Here is a 24,939-nt window from a genome sequence, read left to right as displayed (position 1 = left end):
ATGATTTCACCTTGTCTTTCTTTTTAAAAATGTGTTAGATTTTATTTTAAGCATCATAGTTTATAGTCAGACTGGAGCAATAGTACAGCGGGTAGGGCATTTGCCTTGCACGCAGCTGACCTGGGTTCAATTCTTCTGTCCCTCTCGGAGAGCCCGGCAAGCTACTGAGAGTTTCCCACCCACACGGCAGAGCCTGGCAAGCTCCCTGTGGTGTATTCGATATGCCAAAAACAGTCACAACAAGCCTTACAATGGAGACGTTACTGGTGCCCGCGCAAGCAAATCGATGAACAGCAGGAGGACAGTGATAGAGTGATACAGTCTACAATACTGGAGCTCCAGCAGTGCAGTGGGCCACCGTGTGGTACTTGTACGTGACACTTAAATTCTAAGAACTTCAACATTTCGTACTCCAGCTAGCCCCCCCACCCCCGCCACCCCTGCCTCTCCTGCCTTCACTCCCACAGTCTCTTGTATCTGCAATGAAGACTCTCGGTTCTAAGACAAAAAATACTTTCCAAACATTGGTTTGATTCTGTTATGAAAACACTGAGAATGCGGTGGACAGTGGGGAGAGCAGAGAGGGGCTAGAGCCCAGTCAGGGCTGACCAGCCCCGTAGCACGTCACCCCCTGATGAAGGCGCAGTGGAGGCTGTGCCCACGGTGATTGCCTTGGGATGGATTTGGGCCAGTTTAAGTTGGGACTTAATGGAACATATTTTTACCCGCCAATTGTGTCTCCCACCCTTTACATTGAACAAAATTATGTTGCTGAGATTTATTCAGAGTAATTGCAAAATTATTCAGATATGAAACAAAACTATGATGATATTCCTCTTATCTGAGTCCCTTAGTTGCACTTGATATCTTTATGTCTGCTGCTAAACTAAGGGATATTTGAATGTGGTGATGAATCCTACTGTCCCTGAACTTACACTGTTATGTTCCGGGGAGTTTTGCTCACACATTGACCAGACCAGACTAGAGGATGCAAATGCAGGGCACTCCTGATTGCTAGTTCAAGCCAGGCGAGTCTCATCCAACGCAGTGGAGTCTCGACGAGTCCCTGACTCAAGTTCCCGGGAACGTTATATGGCATATCATTACGTAAGCAATTTTGGCAGTTTTCCCAAGAATTTCGACAAGGCCGTCACAAGAAGCAGTCACAAGTCTGTGAGCCTCTGGTCATGCCCACCTGCTGTGTCCAGGGGTATCCTCCTTGTCATGGGACTGGCTGGAGGTGTCTAAGGGATTTCCAGCTCTGGCCAAGGACAGTTTCAGGGAATTCTTTGCGGGCGAAACAGAGTCTTTGGCCCACTGCTTGTTTTGCTGAAGTGCAGCCTGTCATGGTGCATGTGAGGTTCTTTCTCGGCCTCAGACTGCACAGTAGGAGAAGGAGAGAGAGTGCAGGGTTAAGGCCCAGCCTCTGCTTGCGGTCTACCTCAGACTGATGCCCACACCACATGGGCCTACAGGCTCTCTGGGTGTAATCCTGGATGCTCCCATCAGAGTCCTGGGGGCCGGCTAATCCCCAGCTCTCAGGGCCCAAAAAAGCTACATTCCTGGGGTCTTATATCGAGCCACTGGCTGAAAGTCAGTAGGAAGGGCCCTGTGGGTGGGATAGGGGGGGTGACCCTGAGCACAGTTTGGGGTACCCCTCCCACCCACCTCCCAAAGAGAAACAGTAGATGTGCAGAAAATGTTTGAGTAACTAAATAATCAAACATGCAATTCTTATTAAAATGATATATTCAGGGGCGCATACAAACTACTATAATTTAACTAATAATTTGGGATTAGAAAATCTGTGATACAGTCACCCCCTTAGTTTCATCTCTCTTATTTTGTATTTTGTGCCAACACATTATTCTTGGTCTCCACATGTAGACCTGGAGACTCTCTGGAGAGATTCCTTTCTTTTGTTTTTAGTTCTTAATTTTAGCTTGGGGCCACCACCGGTGCTGCTCGGGGATTACTCTCGGTCTGTACTCGGGGTTCCCTCCTGGCTGACTTGAGACTGTGTGGGGCGGGGCAGGGGGCAGTCAAGCCCCGGTCAGCCGCATGTGGAGCAACCACTCTACGCGCCGGACCGTCACCCTGCACCCTGATTCCTCTTTCGTGCGTGGATTAGTCTTGAAGGTCTCCGTGTCGCCTTGCTCTCGTGAAAGCCTCCTTCCCCTTCCCTCCCGCGCTCCGGACGCTGAGCCCCGGTGGGGCTGTATGGGCTTCAAAGGTCTCCCTGTGTCCCGGGTGGAGTTTTCCTCTGAGACGTCTGTGTCTCTAGGCCTCTGCCCCTTGGCTCACACGGGTGAACGACGCATTAGTTGGAGCTGATACCAAGATGGTGATGGGAGCCTCGTGTGTCTCCTGGATGTTTCCTTGAAAGGCTGGGCCCTGGAGACCGCTTCCATGCTCAGTGAGGCTCAGCTGAGCACCAGCATCCCTCGTTATCTGACAGTGCAGAGAGGGAGCTATGTTGTCCCTTATCACCCTTAGTTTTAAGAAATGTTCCTCTACCACGTCATTAATTATTGCTTGAGTTTTTTTAATATGGACTATAGACATGTCCTAGTGCCTATAACTGGAACACAACATACTTAGGAACAGCATACTTAGGGTATAGGATACTTAGGAAAACAGCACAGGAAAATGGATTGATCTGTACTTCCGATAAATATAGCGTTAATATAAATCGCATTGTGAAGCACATAAATAACCCAGGAGTCTGAAGGTATCTCCAGAGCTACTATAAAATACAACACCGTCATCTCGTAGAACACATGAATTTATGCATTATCATGATTTGTGGCAATTTATAGAAGTTCTATTCCTACTAGCCAAATAATACTTAGCTGTGATGCCTAAAATATAGTCTCAGGTCTTTAGATAACACTCAGATTTCTTCAGATGGATAGCTGCCTTCTACAGCTATAATTTGTGGGAAATTTTCTTACCGATAAGAAAACTGTTTCCATTTGGAAGAAACGAGCTGCCTGAATGTTTGGTATGAGCTTGGCCGAGATTATCGTCTCTTTTCACATCTTACTCCTCACGTGGTAACACATGTAGCCGCCTTCCAATTAGCAGATGAACAATCTCTGCAGAGTCTAACGAGGGTCTCTGATTTGGCTGTGGAAATTACACACTATACCATCAACTTGGAAGGAGTATCTCAGCAAGTCATTCAAGAATCATGAATAATGTAAATAATGTCAATACCGCAAGAGTATAGAATCATAAACAACTGTGTTTCTTTGGAGAAGGGGAGGGTTGGTGTTGTATCTGATGATGCTCAGGGACTATTTTGTGCTCCGGAGTGACCCCTAAAGTGATCCTGGCAGTGCTCAGGATCCCATATGTGGTGCCAGAGTTTTGAACCAGGTCAAATCAGGAACAAGGTAAATGCTTTAATCCCAGTACTCTGGTCCCTGTTCTTAAATATCAGTATCAGATCTATTACAGATCTGGTGGAAGTGCTTTTAGTAGAGTCTGTCAGAATTTCTTTAGCATGATATGTTAATAGTTCCTAAGGTAATGGTGCTGTATCGTTTCCAAAGCTTTCTGGCTTCAGGTATTAGAACTTATAATTGATTGTCACTATTTTTAATTCCTGAAAGACAAGTAGAAAGGAGATTTTATATTCAACTTCTAGTCAGAAGATATGTTTAGTTCATAATTTGGTAAAAAAAAAAAGTCTTTTTTGTAGGCAAAAATGTTGCATGGCAATATAAAGGCGTGCGCATGCTGTACTATAGTCATGTGGATTTTGTGCAGGATTCTAGTAATGGCTTGGCGTAGTATAAAAGAAAATTACACACTGCTTCAAAGATAGAAAAGCATTTTCATGTAGCTTTTTTGCTGTTTTTTCTTTTTACATACAATAAACTATAGAGAGGTAAAACTGGCATTATATCTGGAGAAATCTGAGCACCAGAGAATTTAAATGCCTTCCCAAAGATACAACTTGGTGACAGTGATGAGTCCTGAATATAGGTACATTTATTGTACAGTCTGACAATTTTGGGGGGGGTCATACCAGCGATGCACAGGGTTTATTCCTGGTTCATGCACTCAGGAATTACTCCTGACGGTGCTCAGGGGACCTATATGGGATGCTGGGAATCGAACCCGAGTCGGCTGCATACAAGACAAATGCCCTACCCGCTGAGCTCTCGCTCCAGCCCCTGTATAGTCTGACTTTTATACGCAGGTCCTTGGAAGACGTAGGCCAGTGACTGCAGCTCAGGACCTTCATTTGATGTAGAGAAAACCGAGTTTCCATCAGCCTTGATAAGATACACCGGACAAGTATCTGAGGCGCGTTTTCAGGAAGTTTCAGGCAGAGGAGCAAATGGTGACCACTTGGACTCTAAGACAGCCTGTTTTCCACAGGCAAGAGTAGAACATAAATGAAAAGCATTTCGTGGCGGAAATATATCAGTTTTCCGATAAATAGAACTGAAGCCCGGAATTGCCCTGGCATCGTTGTTGGGCATGTTGACGCCTTCTAACTGCCAGACATGCAAAGTCACAGGAATCTGCCAACAGAAGCGTCCCGGGAGGGCTGCAGGGGAAGCCTTCTTCCATCCCTCCTCTGCATCTCTGGCGGAGTCTGGGGGGCCTGCAGGGTGCCCTGGAAAACCAGCGTCAGCCTGTTTGCAGCCCTGGAGACTCAGCAGGGGACCATCGGGTTCTCGTTTCCCCTGGAAACAGCCCTGTAGCTGGGAGTGGAGCGACTGTTTGAAGGTGCTGAGCTGGTGGACAGGTCACTGAGGGACGATGGCAGGCAGCAGTGTGACAGTGTGACGCCTCCAGATGTGTCTGTGGCTTGGGGGAAGCAACAGGACACAACTGTAACAACACAACTGTAACAACTACTAGGAGGCTAGAACTCCACGAGTAGGAATTCTCTCTGGAGCTACGGGAGTCGCCTGGTCTGTCTCCGAGAATTCCTAATGGGCCCTGAAGCCCAGTCTTGGCTTTCCTGTGCAGTGCCACTTCCACCAGGAAATGAGCACTGCAGCTCATTCCCTGGCTCCAGCAGCACGACGCCATCAGGGGGCGCTGCGCTGTGAGCTGGGGCTCTCCTCTGCAGACGGGCTGACGGCTGCCCTTGGGGGGTGTTTGTAAAGGTTTTCTGGTGAAGCAAAACCTTTCTATCAAATGAAATTCACCTAGAGAAGTGTGAGGACAGAGAGAGAGAGAGAGAGAGAGAGAGAGAGAGAGAGAGAGAGAGAGAGAGAGAGAGAGAGAGAGGGAGAGAGATGTTCAAGAAAGAACTTGGGGTTGGGGCTGAAGCAATAGCACAGCGGGTAGGGCGTTTGCCTTGCATGTGGCCGACCCAGGTTCGATTCCCAGCATCCCATATGGTCCCCTGAGCACTGCCAGGGGTGATTCTTGAGTGCAGAGCCAGGAGTGACCCCTGTGCATCGCCGGGTGTGACCCAAAAAGAAAAAAAAAAGAAAGAACATGGGCATCTCCAGATTGGATAAAAACCCGAAGCTTTGGAGTTCTATGTAGAATTCTATGCTAAAACCTCCTTGTGGTTGCAAGCCCATCAGCTCTCATAGTCAGTTTCCGAAGGACCAAACTCTGAAGTACTGGAAGCAAAGGTGAAGTAACCTTTGCCTTTGTGTTTCTGTGTGATGCTGAGGACTAAGGGAGCTGCGGTGATGGCTCTGCCGAGTCAGGTCTGGCTGTGCTGTTTTAAAAAATAGCACAAGCTGTGTTGCTTTATCACTGACCTACAGTACCACGTCCTGCTGCTCTGCCATTGATTTACAAGTGGACGTTTTGGGGGCAGCCTGGTCCTGTCTCTGTAAATGTCTGTGCCCCCCTATGCCATACCACAGTGCCAGTACCACCACATTGCCAGGGGTCCCACCCCTCCCTACAGCCCCTCTCCCCCTCCCTCCAATAACCACCAGCATTTCCAGCCTCTAGGAGGAACTTTTGTTGCTGTTTTCCCACTGTTCTCTTCTCTTTGAAAGTATTCATCTGGAAACCCGCATAATAACGCTATTCCTTATCCGTGATGCTTCCCTGCTGTAACAATCCCGTCGTATTCACACAATTACAGTGGAAACCCTTCCAGAAAGTTATGGGCTTTTAGGCACGGAAACTTATTCCTAACGTGTGATTTGTCTTTGCCGAGACGAATGCCCCAGACGCTCTCCCAGGCTCTGTCATTTTGCAGAGCCGTTTGGTTGAAGGCGGGCCTTCCGTGATGTTGAACAAGCCGGGATACTAAGTTCCCATGAAAACATTACAATTTTTATGGCCCTGGGGCGAAGAGTCTGAAACAGCTGAAATGAAATAACAGGGTGAAGAAAATATTTTCTCAAGCCACAGCATCATTTGGGGTGGGAAAATATATCGTGCATTTATTATCCTTTCTTTTCAATTCTTGAATCACTATTACCCCCATGAATAAATTTTTCATGTGTTAAGTACAAACCTGTCTTAGCTCGCAGGCTTGTTTCAAGAAGTATAATCAGTACTGATGAACTATGGAATACATTTGAACAAATAGTGTGTATATTAAAATCATGAGATTTGAAACTATAAAAAAGAGAGGAGAATGTTGAATTTCAGAAGCGATGAACCTGTTGATCTGATGCCATTTTTTAAAAAATGGAGCCAATTTGAAGTATTAACATAAAAAGCAAAGGAACATAAGTGTGAAACTAGATTTCGGATTATTTAGGCAGAGTATTATGAAGGATCCCTAAGTAAGATCCCTAAGTAAGATCCCTAAGTAAGCTCCGATTTCTTTTCCTTATAATATACTATATTGTCTGTTGCACTTTTGTTAAATATTGAAATGTAACCAAATTTCCACTTATGAAATAGGCATTGGCAAATTGGGGTGATGTCAGAGGAACAATATTCTGAGGGAATGCGAGATTAGAATTTGTAACTAGTTGACAAGTGCCTTCCCCACTGTACTGTCACTCTAGCCCTGGTACAATATCATTTACTTAATAAGGCGCTTGCCTAGTGCAGGGCCAACCTGGGTTTGGTCCCCGGCATCTCATATGGTCCCCAGAGCACCACCAGGACTGAATCCTGAGTGCAGGGCCAGGAGTAACCACTGAGCATCTCAGGGCGTGGCCCCCCCCAAAAAAAGCAAAAAATATATTTTATAACAAAGGAGAGAGGAAATAATAAAAATTAAAACAAAGGGGTTAGGGGGACTCTTACAGACACATGTGGGGCTCGGGATGCTTTTGTTGTAACCTTCAGTTTGAATTAGACCCGAAAGTTCACGTAACTGCCAGTTGAACTTGGTTTGTTTTTTCATCCAAAGTCCAGTCTTTTCCTCTCCTCTCTCATTAGGGCTGCAAATTAGTGGCCACTGTGGTTCTTAAAGGTGGTTGACCTGGATGACAACAAAGTCTGGTGAAAGAGAGAGGAGAGGGGAAACAGTAGACGAATCTTAAAAGGGAAAGGACCGGAAGGAATTTTATAAACTAGAACCTATTGTTCAGTGGTTCTTGAACAGGACCGCACCCCCAAAAAAATCTTTGCCAACTGCCAACATCCAAACCCGAAAACAAGTTTACCCTTCTCTTGGCCAAAAGGCTTTTATTTATTTACTTTGCTTCCTGGGTTTTCGTTGGCTTTGTTTTTATTCATAAATGGGGAAGGCCGTGAGCTGCACTCTCAGCTCTCCAAGCCTCGCAGCAGGGCACTTCCAGGAGATGAGTCCACTGCATGGTGCTGTGATGGTCCAACAGAAGGGCCTGTTCAGGGGACTGAAGTCCGGCCGATGGCGTGTACGGTCAGCTGATGAGTTACAGCAGGGTGGTGCATGACAAAGGGTGATGTGGTATTCCTCAAGTTTCATTTTAAGACAGTAATAACAATGCTTAGATGATGATGATGGTATCAAGGCCTTCCGTAGAAATCTAATAAACTACTTATCTCATTTAATAAGCAGTGTCTGGGTCCAGTCGTAATTATCAAGATATAAAGGCAGCTGAGATAACTAGGAAACTTTACATGATAATAAATGTTGCTATCCAAATGGGTTCACACGCCTTGAATTGAAATGAGTGCAGCCACCTCGCAGCCAGACAAAGCCTCCTGAAAAGGCCTGAGTCTGAGCCGTAGCAAATTTCCCTTTGTGCTGAAGCAAGATTATCCTTAGCGAAGGGAGCTTGAGCAGGTGAAGATAATCAGATGGTTCTCTTAAATTAAATCTGTTAAGGGTGCATGAAAGTGAATCCCTCTATCTGTAAGTCTTTATTTGTCTCTGTTGCTTCAGGTCTATGAACCAGGACAGAAATCACTGCTGTTCAGGCCTTCTCACCCTGTGATACGCCGACAGCAAAGCTGTCAACACGTCGTCACAGAATTGACGGCATTTTGTGGCCTAGGTGCAGTTTGGCAACTGGAGATTGTGAGGGAATAAGCACATTCCTGACAGTTAATGCATTTAGCATGACGGCACCCCACGTGAGTGGCCGCTCAGTCAATGAAGACAGTGATGGACTTTGTCAAAACCCCGCAAGCTTTAGCACAGTGGGCCAGAGTTGTTCCACTCACAGCAAAGCACATTTGGTTGAGAGATGTGTTTGATTCTTGTAGCAATTTTCTTGGAGGGACAAAGCATGTGATTGGGTATTAGATTATGAAGTGCAGGCTTCTTATGCTATCGCATTTTTGTAGTGGAGGGAAATTTGCTTTTGCCAAATTATGTTTTATAAGCCCCGGAGACACTCTCCTTCTTGGGGGCACACCCCCCCCCCAGCTGAGATGCTCTGTTTAAATAGCTGTCACGTTAACTCAGCAGCATTGTGGAGACTCTTGTTCCAGTTCATTGCTGATGCCCACAGGAGTAGTAACTTTACTCAGGAAGGGTTTCTTTTACTCAGAAGACACACTTTTGTCTCGTAAAAGTGAAGTCACAAAGGAGCTCAATGTTGTTTATTATCAGGCCTTCTAAGAAAACATCCCCCCAGCTGTCCCTTTATTGAGTCTTGTCTGTAGGGCCCATTATGTTTTTAAGGCGTTTTCACACTAGTTTACTCATTCCTCATCTTCTCTGACCCTGAACCCCTTTTAACCTACAATTCACAGATAAGAAAGGAAGACATAAAGAGGTCGCTCTGCAGAGCCCAGCCTCCAGTGAATTATCCAGCTCTCCACCTAGAACTGGAATATTCTGAATCTTTCTGCATGGTGTATCTTGTTCTGAGTCAGCTTCACCTCCAACATTTACTCCACATCTCATTTAGCTGTCAGTTCCCTGGTGTGGGTCTCACTGCTGTTCTCACATTGCATGTGGGAAATAATGTCCTAATTAATGGCCCTCCCCTGGGCTGCATGGTTATTAGCAACTCTTAGCTTGAACATTCAGGTGAATTCACAAGCACGAGACTGGCTTTCCTCTTGGCATCTCCGTCACTGTGAAATAAGTACTTTGCATGCTATTCCATTTAAGTGCTTAATTTAATTAAACCCTATTGTCATATATAACATCCAACTTAAGATATTTAAGCTTAATGTTTTTCCCACATTATGACAACGCAGTCCGCATGGCAGAGCCTTGCAAGCTACCCGTGGTGTATTCAATATGCAAAAAAACAGTAACAATAGGTCTCATTCCCTTGACTCTGAATGAGTCTCCGATCATTGGGAAAGATGAGTAAGGAGAGGCTGCTAAAATCTCAGGGCTGAGTGTAATAGAGACGTTACTGATGCCCTCTCAAGTAAATCATCAAACAGTGGGATGACAGTGATACAGTGATGACAACACGAAGGCAATAAATAGTAAGCACTGGGCTTTGAATTTCTGGCATCCGTCTTTCTTCGGGGCTACGTATACATACGGTAAGATTCTCCTGTGTGATCGACTTGATCTGTGATCCCGGGGAAGCATGTGGACGTGCAGGAGGCCACCTGTGTGTCTGGGACTCAGGCCACTGGGCAGGCACCATCCACTCAGAGCACTTTGCCGTCAGAGTTCTGAGCTCACTGGAGGAGGCTTGCCATGGAGGCGAGGGGAGGGAGGCGAGGAGTGTATTGTTTTCGACGTGGGATATTTTTAGTTATTGATGAGATTGTGGGCTCGAACCCCATCTTAGACCAGGGGACGTCTGCAGTGATAGTGTCTAGGAGGAGCTTTGGAACATTTCACAGAGGCTATGAGCTAGTTGTAGGTTGATTATCAGTCCTGCCCTCTGGAGATGTATACCCAGGAGCCAGTCTAGACACTGGTGTCTTCTGAACCCTCCTCCCTGCAAGGAACCCTCCTCCTTTTCCTGTGGAACGTTCCTCCTGCTATCTGATTCCTGGTCATTCTGTGGGTCTCGGATCAAACATACGGTCCTGTTAAGCAGAGGTTGGGGTCTTTGCTGTGTGCCCTCTGAGAAGCCATGTGATTATTTATACAATTGCTCATCCCCCTAACTGGAGAAGTCTTGTTGAATGTATTAGCTCCAGTCTTCCAAATACCTGTCACTTCTGAATGACTTCAGTGATTTCAGTGACTTAAAATTAGGGCCAAATTGTTTTTAATTTGTGTTTTAAGAAAGTGATGATTACACATGTCCGTGTTTCCTATTTGAGAAAAAGGGGCGTGCCTTTTAGCCAAAGAAATCGCATCAGATAATTGGAAGCTATAGGTAAGTTTCCGTGTGGGTGCCAGTCCTACCTACTTGTACATTTACCCTGAATGAAACACAAGAGGGAGACTAAGGCACCATCTGAGATCGGGCGTAATTAGCGCTATTTTGTTATTTTTGTCTCTGCAAACCACACTCAATGTGCCACATTACTATTTCATAATATATAAAATATTTAAAAGTTCCTAATAGGAAATGTATGAGCGAGACAGGTTGAATAATAATGGGAGGAAATCTAAGCGGGCCTGTATTCTCAGAGAGCAGGACGGAGAGCGAGGGGAGTGCCACGACGAGCAGGGGGCAGGAGGCAGCTTTCAGCGGTGACACTGAGGTGACGAGGGGCTCGGGTCGCGTTCTGAGGAGCCCAGAAAGGCAGCATGCAGACGCTGTGCGCTGTGGAGACTCTGGCCTTCGAGCGACAGTTCCTTCCAGAGAACCCAGGGCCTGCAGGCTTGCAGGCTTGACCAGAACAACTGCAGAGGAAGAAGCATAACTCTTGGAAAATGCCTCCTCGGCTGCAAAGACACACACACACACACACACACACACACACACACACACACACACACACACCCTGTAGAGACCTCAGTCGTGGGATCAGAGAGTCTGAGCCGTGGGCACCAACTTGTCGTCCCTGCAGATGCCTGTTAGGAAGGGAACGCCACGCCAACAGTCCTGCCACGAGGCAGGCCACCCTGCAGAGCGCAGCTGACCCACTGCCTTGCTCAGCTCGTCCACGCTCACACTTCACTGTCCGTAAGAACGAGGGATCCACGTAGTCCACGATACACACGAAGGGAAGATCCATGTTCGCACGACTAGAACATCTCTATGGACAGTGCAGATCCGTCCTGGAAAATGCAGTCCTTTCAAGGTCTGTGTTGAGTCTAAGAAGACGCTGTGTGCTTGGGAAGGGCTAAACGTGGCTACACGTCCAGCACGCAGCGTCTTTATTCCAAACCGTCAGTGGTTCTCTGCTTTCCGTGATCACAAAAACAGTCCGTCCCTACTACGAATAAAGGCAGTTATCTTACGACAGTAAGTCACAGAGCACATTTCTTCTTTATCGTCAATCATGTACAGTCACTTATTAGTCAAGCTGCCAGCCTAGAGACATGAGACCGGGCGTGGACGGGGAGGGGAGGGGGTGCGTTCCCAGGTAGAGGAGACACGAGGAGTTCCTTGTGCTCCACGATGTCGCTTCCAGTCAGTCTCCAGGCCTGAGCTCAGCCCGGGTCACTGTCACTGACACCTTCCGGCAGGCATATGCCCATGGAGCTAAATAGGAGAAGATAGTTGGTGCTTTGAGGTGCAGGTCTGGGAGGGGGCAAGAATTTTCTTAGGAAACAAAAGCTGAGCTGATCAGCCCCTGCGCTAATCACCTGGCACCTCAGCACACGGGAAGATTCTCCCTGGCGGGGTCGTTGTGAAGGAACTTGCAAACAACATAGTTCTATGCTAATACAACATGTGTTTGCCATTACTCGTATTACAGTCCTTATTCTCCTGCAGATTGACTGGGATTCACCAAATCATTATTTTCCTCCTCTCCCTTTCACCCCAAGTAAAATTGTTTCAAATGAAAGGTTAATTATTATTACTTCAGTGTCAAAATCAGGAATAAAACAAATTAACAGGGACTGAACTAGGAGGTTCTTTTTTTTTTAATCTTTTTGAGTTCTTTTATTTTTTTTAAAGCTGTTATACACCTAATTTTAAAAGTGAAAGAAAAAACTGGACTGATCCTTGAATCCTTTTCTGCATTGTGCAGTGGTCTCAAGTTAAAAATCGATGTTCTGAGAAATCAGAGGGGGAATTTTCACATTAGCAAATAGTAGATATTTTAAAAAGCAAAAATGTGTTTGTGTTTTGATAAAATGCGCTAATCTCTTCAAACTTTACTTGCCAGTATAAACAGAAATGCACTTTCTAGCTACACTCACTGTTTATTTCATGACATCTCTTAGGCTACAAAATCACATGCAAGACTTAAAAGTTTAAAAGAGTAACTCCAGGGGGAAGTAATCTCGTATTCAGATACTTAAATTGCAAAGTGGGTGTTTATAGTTTTGTTTAAAAACAAAATAGCCCGGGCACTTGGGAAGTGAAGTCACAGGCTGAATGGTTATTCCTAAGCGCTCATTTCACTCTGGTGCTTCTCCCTGACGCATGCGTGGGGAGCCACAAGCCTGGCAGTGGAACAAAATTCTGGCCAAAGCGACCCGGAAGCCAGGACATAAGCAAAGCCGCCTCGGGGATATACAATCTTGGTATCATCCCCAGACTCTGAGTCCATGCAGGTTTGTTTTTCCTGGCCAAATGGCAACTCAGTGTTGCTTTATGAAATCAGCAGAACTGCTCACCGTTCTGCCCACAAGACAGGGGACGTCAGTGTGGCGTCTGCCGGCTGCTCGGCGAGTGTGTGGTGGCTCGTGGTTTCTGCCGAAGAGGAGGAAGAGGGGGGTGGGGTGGGGGTGGGGGCACTGGCTCTGCTGAACCCTCAGTTGCCTGGGTGAGGCATGGGGAAATATGCCGAAAGGACATCACTGTGTGTTGTGAGGAACAGTGCAGTAACTGCAGAGGGGAAGTAGCCAACACAGTGAGAAGGTGGAGTCCATGGAATGGAAAAATTATTTTCAAATCATCTATAAAGGGACAGCTCGGCAAGCTACCAAGAGTATCCCGCCCGCACGGCAGGGCCTGGCAAGCTCCCCATGGCGTAGTCGATATGCCAAAAACAGTAACAACAAGTCTCACAATGGAGACGTTACTGGTGCCCGCTCGAGCAAATTGATGAGCAATGGGACGACAGTGCTACAGACAGTGCTACAGTGCTATGAAGAGACATATCCTTACTATATAAGGTCATACTACTCAGAAAAGGAATATAGGGGTGTGTGTGGGCAGGGAGGGGGACCTGAATGGCCATTTTGACAGACATGGAGAGGGAGAGCTAGCACGTGGAAAGGTTCACCTCAGCATCACTACTCTGGGAAATGCAAAGCAAGACGCCAGCAGACGAAGCCACAGTGCGTCCCTGCTGACTCCCCGGTCAGAGCTGTCACGGCGCCAGCCAATTCACAGGGGTGCTAGGGAAAAGCAGCCTTCTTGGTCCAAGTGACCATGAACTCGTGTATAAACCAGGAGCTCTATTGCCGTGGGGGAGATACTGAGGACAGCTCACAGCACCTGCCCTGAGTGTAAGCTAAATATTTACTCTCTCCTAGATAATGTCATAGGCCCTGCATCAGCGAGTCCATAAAAAGGTAAACCTGTAAAATATATGTGCTGACACAAAAGTAAATATTAATGATAACTCAAAATTAAATTGGAGAATACGATGACAGTCTTGTTTTGGAGGGGAGGGATCTCAGTCCTTCATCTGGGGGCCGGGGGCCTCTCCGGCAGTGCTGCTCAGGCCCAGGAGACCCCTGGCTGGCCTGGCAGAGGGTTCAAACCGGGGACTTGGTAAAGCAGTGCTGCTCAGGGCCACCTGGGTCACCCCGGGGATGCTCCGGGCAGAGGGGACGGGCAGTGCATCCACACACCCCTGCCCTGAGCTCCTGTGCTCTGGGAAGATTCCGGGCTCTCATCTCCTGTCCCGGCCTTGCCCCGCCTTGGCTGGCTGACCTCAGCCAGGATGTCTGGGGTGCATGTGTCTGAACTTCGGTCACATGGTCACCCAGCACCCAGCCCTTCACATTTCTCACCACCAAAATCCCCTCTATTTTGTGTTGCTTGTTGTGGATATAATGTAATGTCACGTGGCCATGAGAGCAGCCACACAATCTAGGAATTCTAAGATTTTAATAATTAGGGTCTGAAGAAATCGCAGCTGCAAGTTGCTCAGGTCCAAGTTTCCTGTGTGTGTCTCTGGATTGTGGCCACGTGGGAGCTTAAGTAGACAGTGGGCGGAGGTGGCATCATCTCTGCGTCCCATCAGGGTGGGGGGAAGGAGAGTATTTAAAATTTTAGAATTCCTGGAGCATGTGGCCACATTAGTGGTCATGTAACATCTCATACTCTACACCGCTGATATACCAAGAGTAGCTCGCCACATTTGGTAGGGTGTAAAGTAGAAGACAATCCATCTCTGGGAGGAAAAGTAAATAAATAAATATACATACATATATGTTTATATGGGCTGGAGTGATAGCACAGCGGTTGGGTTTTCGCCTTTCACGCAGCCAACCCAAGTTTGATTTTTCCGCCCCTCTCGGAGAGCCCGGCAAGCTACTGAGGGTATTGAGCCTGCGCGGCAGAGCCTGGCAAGCTACCCGTGCGTACTGGATCTGCCAAAAACAGTAACAATAAGTCTCTCAATGAGAGACGTTACTGGTGCCCGCTCGAACAAATCGATGAGCAACGGGATGACAGTGACAGTGACAGATATGTTTATATACGAGCACATAAGGCTCAACCATTAACAATATGTTAGTAATCTCTTATACAAGGGCTTAATGGCTCCAGGGTGAAATAAACAATCTTTACACACTTTCCTCTAAAGAAACTTTTTTGAATTGTTTTTTTGTGCATTATTCATAACAAGCAATACAAAATAAATTACCTAGGTCCTGCTTCGGAGGCAGGGTTTGGGGGTTGGGGTGGGAACATTCAAAATATGGTGGTGGGAAGGTGTAATGGTGCTGGGACTGGTGTTGGATTATTAAATGTAACAAATTATTGTGAACAATAAATAAAATTTTAAAAAAGAAGAAAATCCACACAAAAGCATCTTTGAGTATCCACGATGTTCATGCATGATGTTATTCATGAGGGTTTGCTTTCATGGAAGCACACAGATGAGGAGTCACAGGCAGACTCTACTTTTAGGCGTCAGAGCTTGACGGTCAATGTCAGCGCCAGTTGAAAGCCATAAAACTGGTTGAAGTCTTTTGTTTTCATCGAAAGTGGTTTAACTGTGCTATAAAATTATAGGCTACTGCCTCCCACGGCTTCAGGCGCAAACCCCTGGAGAAGGAAGATTTTTTTTTCTGAATATAAAATTGTTTGTTTATAGATTAACGTTCTTTAAAGCATAGCATCTGTGATTCATAATTGTCTACATACAGTCATGTAGTACGTGGTAGATAAGTGTTAACCTTTTCGGGTTCTGCCCGTTACCATCCGGACTGGAACATTCCCAGAACATCCGCCTCGTGCCTCGGGGCTCCCTCTGGACAGCTGCCGCTGTTCCTACCAGCGGAGTTCAGGGTTTTCAACATCCCCAAATTTTATTATCGTAGCCACCACAGCAGCAAGGATATGAAATTAGTAAAATCGTAATTGTGATGTTATTCAGATATTTCTGATGGCTGATGATTTGACAATCTTTTTATCTGACCACTGGTCATTTGTCTGTGGGTAGTATGTTCTAGATGTGTGTATTATTTGTTCAGTCATTTGCTTATTTTGAATGGGAGTCTTCATACAGTATTAATTTTTAAATTTTGTATATTTTCTGAAGATAAATTACATACAACATGTAACATCTATATAAAAATATTTATGTATGTATTTCTTTACATCTCTGAATTTGTATTATCATACAGTTTAAAGATGTCTTTGATTAGCAGAAAGTTCTTATTTTGTCTGAAGTTCAGTTTCTCCAGTTCTTCCTTGATGACCTGACTTTTTTGTACCCTCATAAGAAAAGTCTGCCTGTTCTCAGGCAGTAAAGAAATCACATTTGTTTTATTCTTGACAGTGTTTGGAGTTGGAAAGGGATCTAAGTATGGATATTTAGTTCTTCAAACCCAAACGTTTGTACAAAGATTCTTCCTCCCTCATTGAATTTCCTTGGCAACTTCTCATCATCTTTTTCTTCTGAACTTTATTGAGAAATAGCTCATGTATAGTAGACTATCTCTGTCTGCAGGGGACAATTTAAGGAGTTCTGTTGAGTGTTACTTTCCGTCAAGCTACCACCACACTCAGTATAGAGAATATTTCCCCATAATCCCTGATTTAGTTAACTAAGGCCACCAAAATTACACAGCGTAGGTGGTTACAACAACCAGGATTTATTTATTCACAGTTCTGGAGCTGAAGGCCCGAGATGAAGGCGTGGGCCGGGGTGGTGCTGTGGGGCCTCACTCAGCAAGTCTTCATGCCTCTTGTGATCTTTCCTTTGTTCTACCCATTTCCTGGTCAGTTCTTAAATGAAACAGACACACTGGATCAGGGCACACCACCAGGACCTCCTGTTAACCGATTCTCTAAGGACACAATTTCTGAGTACAGTCGGAGTCTATCAGGAATTGGAACTTTCACACATGAATTTTGAGAAGACACTATTGGCAAGCACCAACTGCCCTCGATATTCTGTAGGGGATTGAAATTCCGGCACCTGCATTTTGAGAAGATGCCATTGATTCTATTCTGACCGGCCGTTTAAAGAGCTCATCTCGCAGAGGCCCATCCAAGCTCTGTCCCACGATGATGACTAAAGCCACTGCTGATCTTTTCTCGCCAATCTAGATTTGTTCTCACTTTGTTTAAGTGGAATCATAAAGCGTGTGCCATTTCACGTTTCACTTCTTCCTTCACTGAACATTTATAAAGCTCCATGTCTTAGTATTTTTAAGTATCTGTATCACTATAACACTGTCATCCTGTTGCTCATTGATTTGCTCGAGCGGGCACCAGTAATGTCTCCATTGTGAGACTTGTTACTGTTTTGGACATATCAAATATGCCACGGGTAGCTTGCCAGGCTCTACCATGCAGGCGGGATACTCTCGGTAGCTTTCTGGGCTCTCTGAGAGGGACAGAGGACTCAAGCCTGGGTTGGCCACGTGTAAGCCCTGCATGCTGTGCTATCACTCCAGTATTTATAAGTAATGCAATAATATGGATTGCTAAATAGGAGGCCACTTATTTTATTTGTGTTTACAATTTTTGGTAGAAATCTGTAGTGTTGACCCAGTTGGTGGCTTATGAAAAAACTGTTAGAGCGTTTCTATGTGATTGTCTACGTGGACTTGTGTTCATGGTCATCTTGGGTTAGAGTTGAGGAGTGCAATGGCCAAGTCACATGTCAGTTGCCCGGTTACCTTTTTGTAAGATACCAAAGAGGTTTCTGGTTGTTTCTTGACTCACCAGCACTTTGCCTGGGCTCTCACTCTAACTTGATCCATCCAAATTGGTGTGCTCAGTTCATTTGCAAATGGGCTTTGTAACTAATCCCCAATCCCAAAAGATAGTAGGATTCCTTCCTCTTTTACATAACTATATTTCATGGGTGTCAAGAGTTGTTCGGTAAATATTTGTTAAGTGGATGGACAGTTTGGTTAAAGGGATTTATTTCAGTCCTGTTTTTGCCACTCATGATGTAGTGATTGTACTATCAGACCTCTTATAATCTCAGCACAGTACTTAACTTTATTAGAACGAAATTATGCCTGAAACTCAGTGATCAACAAATTTGTAAATCACAGTTCTTTAAAAATACACATATATGTATTTATGTACATATATATATTCTTTATATATACATATATATATATCACTGTATCACTGTCATTTCGTTATTTATCGATTTGCTCGCGCAGACACCAGTAATGTCTCCATTCATCCCTGTCACGTGCTAGTGTAGCCCAATGATATCTGCTCACTCCAGGAACATGAAGAGCCTCAAACCATTTATTCAGGGTCTTGGTGAAGAAATCTGACCGTCTTGTAGGTGGGCGGCCATGTGGTCTTTTGATGTCCCATGGAAACCAGTCGGTAATAGCTCTAGTCCAGCGGTCATCTCTAAATCTCATTACATGTCCAGCCCATCTGATTTTTGATGCCTTGGCAAATGAGACAGCATCCCTGATTCTTGATTGTTGGCAGAGGTCGGAACTCTGGATTCCTTCTCTCCTTTAAGTGAAACGTGATACTCCTAGCATGGCTCTTTCGATTCCTCCTTGGGATACCCAAACAGCGTTCTTATCCTGTTTCTGTAGGGCCCAGATCTCTGAGGCATATGTTAGTGCAGGGAGAATGGTGGAGTCAAAAATATGTGCCTGGAGCCTGAGGTTCTTTGTCCTTTTAACAATTTCTTCGACATTCTTGAAGGCATTCCACACTGCTCTCTTCCTCCTGCGCAGTTCTGGCGCCAAGTCGTTCCTCATGTTGAGTTCTCGACCCAGGTACACATAGCTGCTGCATTCAGAGATGTTCGTTCTCCGTTGAGACTAAATGGAACATCAGAGACTAGTTCGTTTTTCATAAACATTGTTTTGTTGAGATTCAGCTGCAGTCTGACCTTTCCACACTCATGGTCGAAGTCTCGAGTAACGTATATATATAAAGAAACAGAATTTAAAGATCCAGAATAACGTCTACCTATGGAAATGCTGCTTTCCAGGCATCAGCAGCTGCTCCAAGAATGACAAATCCATGAATTTGCATCATTGGGAAGTTGGAAAAAAGAAAGAAATGGGACCCCGCTGGGTTAAGTCAGCGTCTGGTAACCAACACATGTTCACCTTCACTAAGTCAAAAAGAACATCACTCGGGAAGTTTCGCTCTGAAAAGTAAGAGCTCCCCTTGCAGCGGCCTCAGCGCTGAAATGAGATAAAGGTCGAATGCTGCCAGCGTTCTTGTCTCACTTCATTCTTCAGGCCCCCTGGGGCGGAGGCTTTGCCCCCTTGCTTTGCAAATGAGGAGCCCTGGGGTGAGGGAAGCTGAATGGACTAAGCTCAAGAGCATCCGGGAAGCATGGGTCCAACTGGAGATCAACATGTTCATAAACTGGCAGCTTTTCTGTCATTTTGTAGCAGACAATGAATCTATAAGTGTATCTTTAAATTAATTCTTAAAATAGTCGACAATTAGGACTGGAGAAGTAGTACAGGGGAAAGATACGTGTTTTACATGCAGCTGACCCGGGTTCGATCCCTGGCACACCGTGTGGTCCTCTGAGCACTACCAGAAGTGATCCCTGAACACAGAGCCAGGAGTGAGCCCTGATTACCACCAGTTGTGGTAAAAAACCAAAATAAAATCATCTACGGCTAATCTACACATAACTGTGACTATCGTTTTGTTGTGGATATACTATGTCACAAGTATAATATCGAAATTTATTTTAGTCCCTTAAATTTAATTACATGACGTTAAATGTTTGCATAGTCATTCAGGAGAATATGTTAAAAGTAACACATTTGATGGTAACTATATAATTGGGTTTAAAAAATACTTTAAAGAACTATAAATGCCAAGATTTCATAGTAGCATTTTTATTTCTCATATATATAGTAACATTTTAGAAAACAGAATTTGCAATTATTTTAAGCAGCCATGTGTAAAAAAATATGTAACCATGTGTTAAAAAACAGATTATAGAATTTATTTAGATGATACAAGAAAGAAAATCCGTCTTTTTGTTTTAAACTGTCTGGATCGTGACAGGGCGAGACTTTGATATGAATGACCCAGCAAAATACTTCAATTTTCCACTTGGCAGGACATGAGATATAGCCAGAATGACTTCTGGATTAGTTCAAGAATTTTCAAAAATTAATAATAAAACTAATGTTAGTTTTAATATTTCTAAAAAAATATTATAGATGCTATGAGTAGTGTTCGTGCTACTGAGTCACTTTTCTGAAATTTTAATTCGCATCTAGCATCAGGAAGTGTTGGATGCTCGTTCGTGTCACGGTTTTTAGCTGTTGGGCAGGACAGACACCAAGTGCATCTCCAGCTCTAATTTCTCTTCTCTTGAACTCACATTCTACAGGTCAATCTCTCTAGACTTTTTTTCTTTTTCCAAATGTTTCCTATTAAAGCACTATGGTTCACAAAGTTGTTCACAGTTGAGTTTTAGATACATAATATTGCACTACCAGTGTCACCTTCCCTCCTCAGAGCCCCAGGTTCCCTCCCATAACCTCCTTTGAAACTCTTGATTTTCATTTGCACATGGATGATCTGGCCTTTCTAGAAGATACTAGAATCTTCCTTACTGCCTATTTCTGTACCTGCCCCCTCCTGTGCCCTTCCTTACTGCCCCCCCGCCGCTCCCGGAGTCTGCAGGGCCCCAAGGACATCCCCAGGAGCCTCTGTCCTCCACACCCTGGACACCGGGGGCTTTGCCCAGCCCTGGAAGAGGGGAGGGAGCAGTGGGCCCCTCAGCCTGTCCCCACCCACGGGATCCTGTGTGCCACTTTGTATCGCTTCTGTTAAAGTCAGCAATTGGAATTGCAAGGAACATTTTTTTTAATTGAATCACACAGTTGCAAAGTAGTTCATGATTGGGATTCAGTCATACAGTGTTCCAACACTCGTCCCTTCACCAGTGCACATTTCCCACCACCAGTTTCCCTCCCGCCATCCTGCTGTCCAGTTCTCTCTCAGTCTCTCTTTCTCTCTCTCCCTTTTTCTCTCTCACTCTCTCTCTCCCTCCTCTCTCCTTCCCCTCCTTCCCCCCTTGTGGGCATTATGGTTTGCAATACAGGTAGTAAAGGTCATCATGCATCATGCATATCCCTTTACGCTATCATTGTCATAGGGGTCCCTCCTTTTCTATCCCAACTCACCTTGTTCTTTTTGTCATGGGCCGGGATGGGGGAGGTTCTCCCAAGCAGTGCTCTGGAGACCCCTGCACCTCTCAAGTGTTTCCCAGCCCTCCAGGCCATTTGAGTCAAACCTGAGGACAAGGTGCTGAGGAGCCAGGGGTCACCAGAGCCACCTCATTGGTGCTCAGCCCCCCCCCAAGCTCTACCCAGAGACAGTAGAGAACCACGTGGTGCCAATCCATGGCCGGGTGAGAGCCAGGCTCTGCACGCACCCTAGTCCCTGTACAATCTCTTTGGTTTCTTAACAACCAAATATTTTTCAGTGAGGAGAGGAGATGGTCAGGCATTTTCCCACTGTACCCCAGTGCTTGCGCATGGTGCCAGAGCAGTACGAGTAGAGGCACTTGAGTACCATCGTGAAAGTCGCCTTGATCGGTAGGGTCTGTCAAAAGACTGTGATCACCCTCACGATCCCTGGACCTTGTGTGGAAAATCAGTGGGCTGTGTGTCCACTGTGTCACTGCCTTCTAGCTTTGGTGGGTGGGTTTGAGAAAAATGTGCACACTACATCTCTATTGCAACGTGTAGACCAATGACGTGTTTTTCTTTCCCAAGGGCCCCTCTTGCTGGGACGACGTCTTGGTCCCCAACCGAATGAGTGGTGAGTGCCAGTCTCCAGGCTGCCCCGGGACGAGAGCGGTGAGTGCCCGGTCACGTCTGTTCTTTTCTAAAACCAGAAGCGGTGGCCTCTGCCAGGTCTGGTAGGAAATGAGAATAGAGATGATAAAATACAGAGACTTCTTTCCCGCGTGATGGTATTCACCAGAAGTGCTACAAGATCCAAGAGTGTATATTCATTCCAGACCTAGCCACGTTGCCGGTGTTGAAACATGACAATTTAGACCCTTTTCAAAGTGATGTTTGTGGCGTTCATAGAATATAAAGATGAGCCTGCTCAGGGGCTTGCAAAAGAAAATGACGAATGTATCAGGTTAATCCTTTTCCTAGAGCTGTGATATTTCACACCCATCTTCCTCTCATACCAAATTGCCTTTTGGCTCTCTCTCTTCCTCCTCTCGGGGGCAGTTCTCTGAGGGAGCAGCGTGTGGTCCTCTGCTCTGCTAGACCACTGCCAGCTGCTTGCATGTCCTCTGCCCTCTACAGTGTCCATTCTCTTTGTGAGCATGGACTCGTGTTTTCAGTGAGCAAAAATCCCTGGATAGCAACACTTTCCCCCCAACTTCAAACAACAAAGTTGTTCCTGATGATTTGTTACAGGCATCCAATATCCAACTCCGATCCCACCCCCATCACCTTCCCTCCACCATTTTCCCAACCACCCCTCCAGCCTGCCCCGTAGCAGGCCCACAGTTGTTCATTTTATATTGCTTGTTACCACTAAATGGGGGACTGGAGCGATAGCACAGCGGGTAGGGCGTTTGCCTTGCACACGGCCAACCCGGGTTTGATTCCTCCATCCCTACCGAGAGTATCCCGCCTATATGGCAGAGCCTGGCAAGTTCCCCAGGGTGTGTTCGATATGCCAAAAACAGTCACAACAAGTCTCACAAAGGAGATGTTACTGTTGTGTAACATCTCGAGCAAATTGATGAACAACAGGACGACAGTGCTACAGTGCTACCACTAAATAGATAATGGAATTTTAAAAAATATTTCAGTAAAGGAGGTAAAGGAATATATATAGTAATGTTTCAGTACCTGTGTTGCAAACCATGATTTCCAAGAGGAAGGAGAAAGAGGAGGTTGGGTTGGAGGGGGGCATAAGAATAAAGTGACTGGCATAGAGGCAGGCTGGGGGGTGGATGGCAGGAAGGAGACGGGGAGGTTGGTGGCAGGAAATGCACACTAGTGAAGGGACAGGTGTTGGAGTATTGTAGGACCAAAACCCAATCATAGACAATTTTATTAAAAAAAAAATCCTGCAGAGAAAATTTGTGGAAGTTGTTGTATCTTGTCAGGGGACAATCGGCCCTTCTCTGAGGGTTTATAAGTTGTTGTTGCAAGTTAAGATTTCTGTGTTAACGGGATTTTCTCGTGGCGATTAGTTGGCGCCTATGTTACAACCCACCCAGTGTGATGTCAGTGTCATAAAGTGTGGAGAGGTCCAGAAAATCCACAATACTTAACTGGGCGTGATGGGAACTTTGGGGTGTGAGTGTGGCTACTGGGGCTTCCAGAAGCACAGGAGGTGACGGCGGGAGGGGGTCACCCATCCTGACTCCGAGGGGCCTGGAGTTTTCAGTCAGAAAAAACAATGTACCAACACTGGTTTTAAAGTGAGTTTATCATCGCCATCATACTATAAGATTGTGACGGTGATGATAGACTTAGTTTGTTATTTGTCTATTATTGAATCTCTGGCCTCAAAGACCCCCCCGTGTTCATCACCGTCCAACCTGTCTGTCTTTCCTGAGCTGTAAACTCTGTTCCGCTACTAACACGCGTGTCAGGCTTGGCCCTGGGCTGCCCCGGCCGGCCGGCAGCAGACACCTTCTCCGGGGAACGAGGTGTCAGTGGCCACAGGTGCGGCTGTAGCAGGACTCGTCACCCCCGCTGCAGTCCGCGGCGTGACTGCAAGGGAGCAGGGACCATCATTCCCCGTCAAACACGGGCCAGGGGCTGCGGGCAGAGTTGCATCCACGCAAATCAGGAGCAAGAAACCCTGAAGGAAAAATAATGTTGCGGCTCCCCGCACCGAGGCCGAGCTGGATCTACATCCGGGTGGCCACCGGGATGGATTCCAGTGCCCGCCTCTGCGCAGGGAAAATCCCCTTCCCCGTCAGCAGCCCAGTGTGTGCACAAACGCGACACGTAGCTGTTCCGGGGTGTGTGCCACGCAGAAGGCACTGCGGCCGCAGCAGTGAGTGCGTGAGGGAGTGGCTGTGTGCGTGTGCACCCCCACAGCCCTGCAGGCGTGTGCTTGGGGGTCTTTGTGTCATTGGCACAGGTTTGCGAGGGTCTCTGTAAATCTTCAGCCACTGAGGCCAAGCTGCCTGGCCTCGCCCCTCGACCCTGACCGGCAGGGTCACGGTCACGGCAGAACCAACAGTTTCTCATCTTACCAGGACTTAGCTTCAAATCAGCCCCAGACTCAGTTGAGATGGAAATTTTTGTCATTTACTTGTTAAACTTGGGGGTACAATGTGGTGCCCCGGGCTGAGTCCTGGCTCGGGGATCACTCCTGACAGTGCTGGGTGATCACATGGGGTGCTGGGGGTCGAACCCAGATTGGTCACTTGCACTGTCAGTTCCGTATTTGTTGAATATTTAATTCACTTAAAAATCAGTTCCTGAGGGGCCAGACATAGTACAGTGGTTAGGGCCTAGCCTGTGTCCAGCCCAGGTTCAATTCCCGGCATCTCACCATGCCCCCTGCACCGCCTGGTGTGACCTGGGGGTCTCCAGCCCCGCCTAAGAGCACCTGGGTGCCCGGGCCCTGCAGGGCCTGAGTGATACTTTAGCCTGGCACTGACCCCAAGACTCAGATAGCCAAGAATCACTGGCAGCCCCCCACCCCAGACCTCCTAAACATCTCTTGGGAGACCCACCCAAAGAAAACACATCATCTCCTGGCACGCAGTATCAGTTCAGTTTCACCACAGCTATGTCTGACAGCTGGCGAGTAATGATAATAACTTAGAAAATAATGATAATACATGCCACACTTAAAAAAAACACTGGGTGAGGGGCTGGAGAGATAACACAGCAGGGAGGGCACTTGCCTTGCATGGGGCTGGCCTGGATTTGATCCCTGCACCCCAGATGGTCCCTGAACC

The 24,939-nt window shown here is 46.3% G+C and overlaps 1 protein-coding gene across 1 annotated transcript in view; it reads left to right on the top strand.

Annotated features, from left to right (window-relative positions):
* PRKN (parkin RBR E3 ubiquitin protein ligase) overlaps nucleotides 1–24,939 on the top strand; it is a 1,029,130-nt gene that overhangs the window by 541,936 nt on the left and 462,255 nt on the right. Inside the window, exon 5 of the mRNA XM_055135350.1 lies at nucleotides 21,758–21,841. Coding sequence (XP_054991325.1) covers nucleotides 21,758–21,841 — 84 coding nt within the window. The remainder of the gene's footprint in view (nucleotides 1–21,757; nucleotides 21,842–24,939) is intronic.

The sequence above is a fragment of the Sorex araneus genome, chromosome 4 (genome assembly GCF_027595985.1).
Source record: "Sorex araneus isolate mSorAra2 chromosome 4, mSorAra2.pri, whole genome shotgun sequence".
NCBI classification, from domain to species: domain Eukaryota; kingdom Metazoa; phylum Chordata; class Mammalia; order Eulipotyphla; family Soricidae; genus Sorex; species Sorex araneus.
This window is presented reverse-complemented; position numbering and strand designations above follow the sequence as displayed.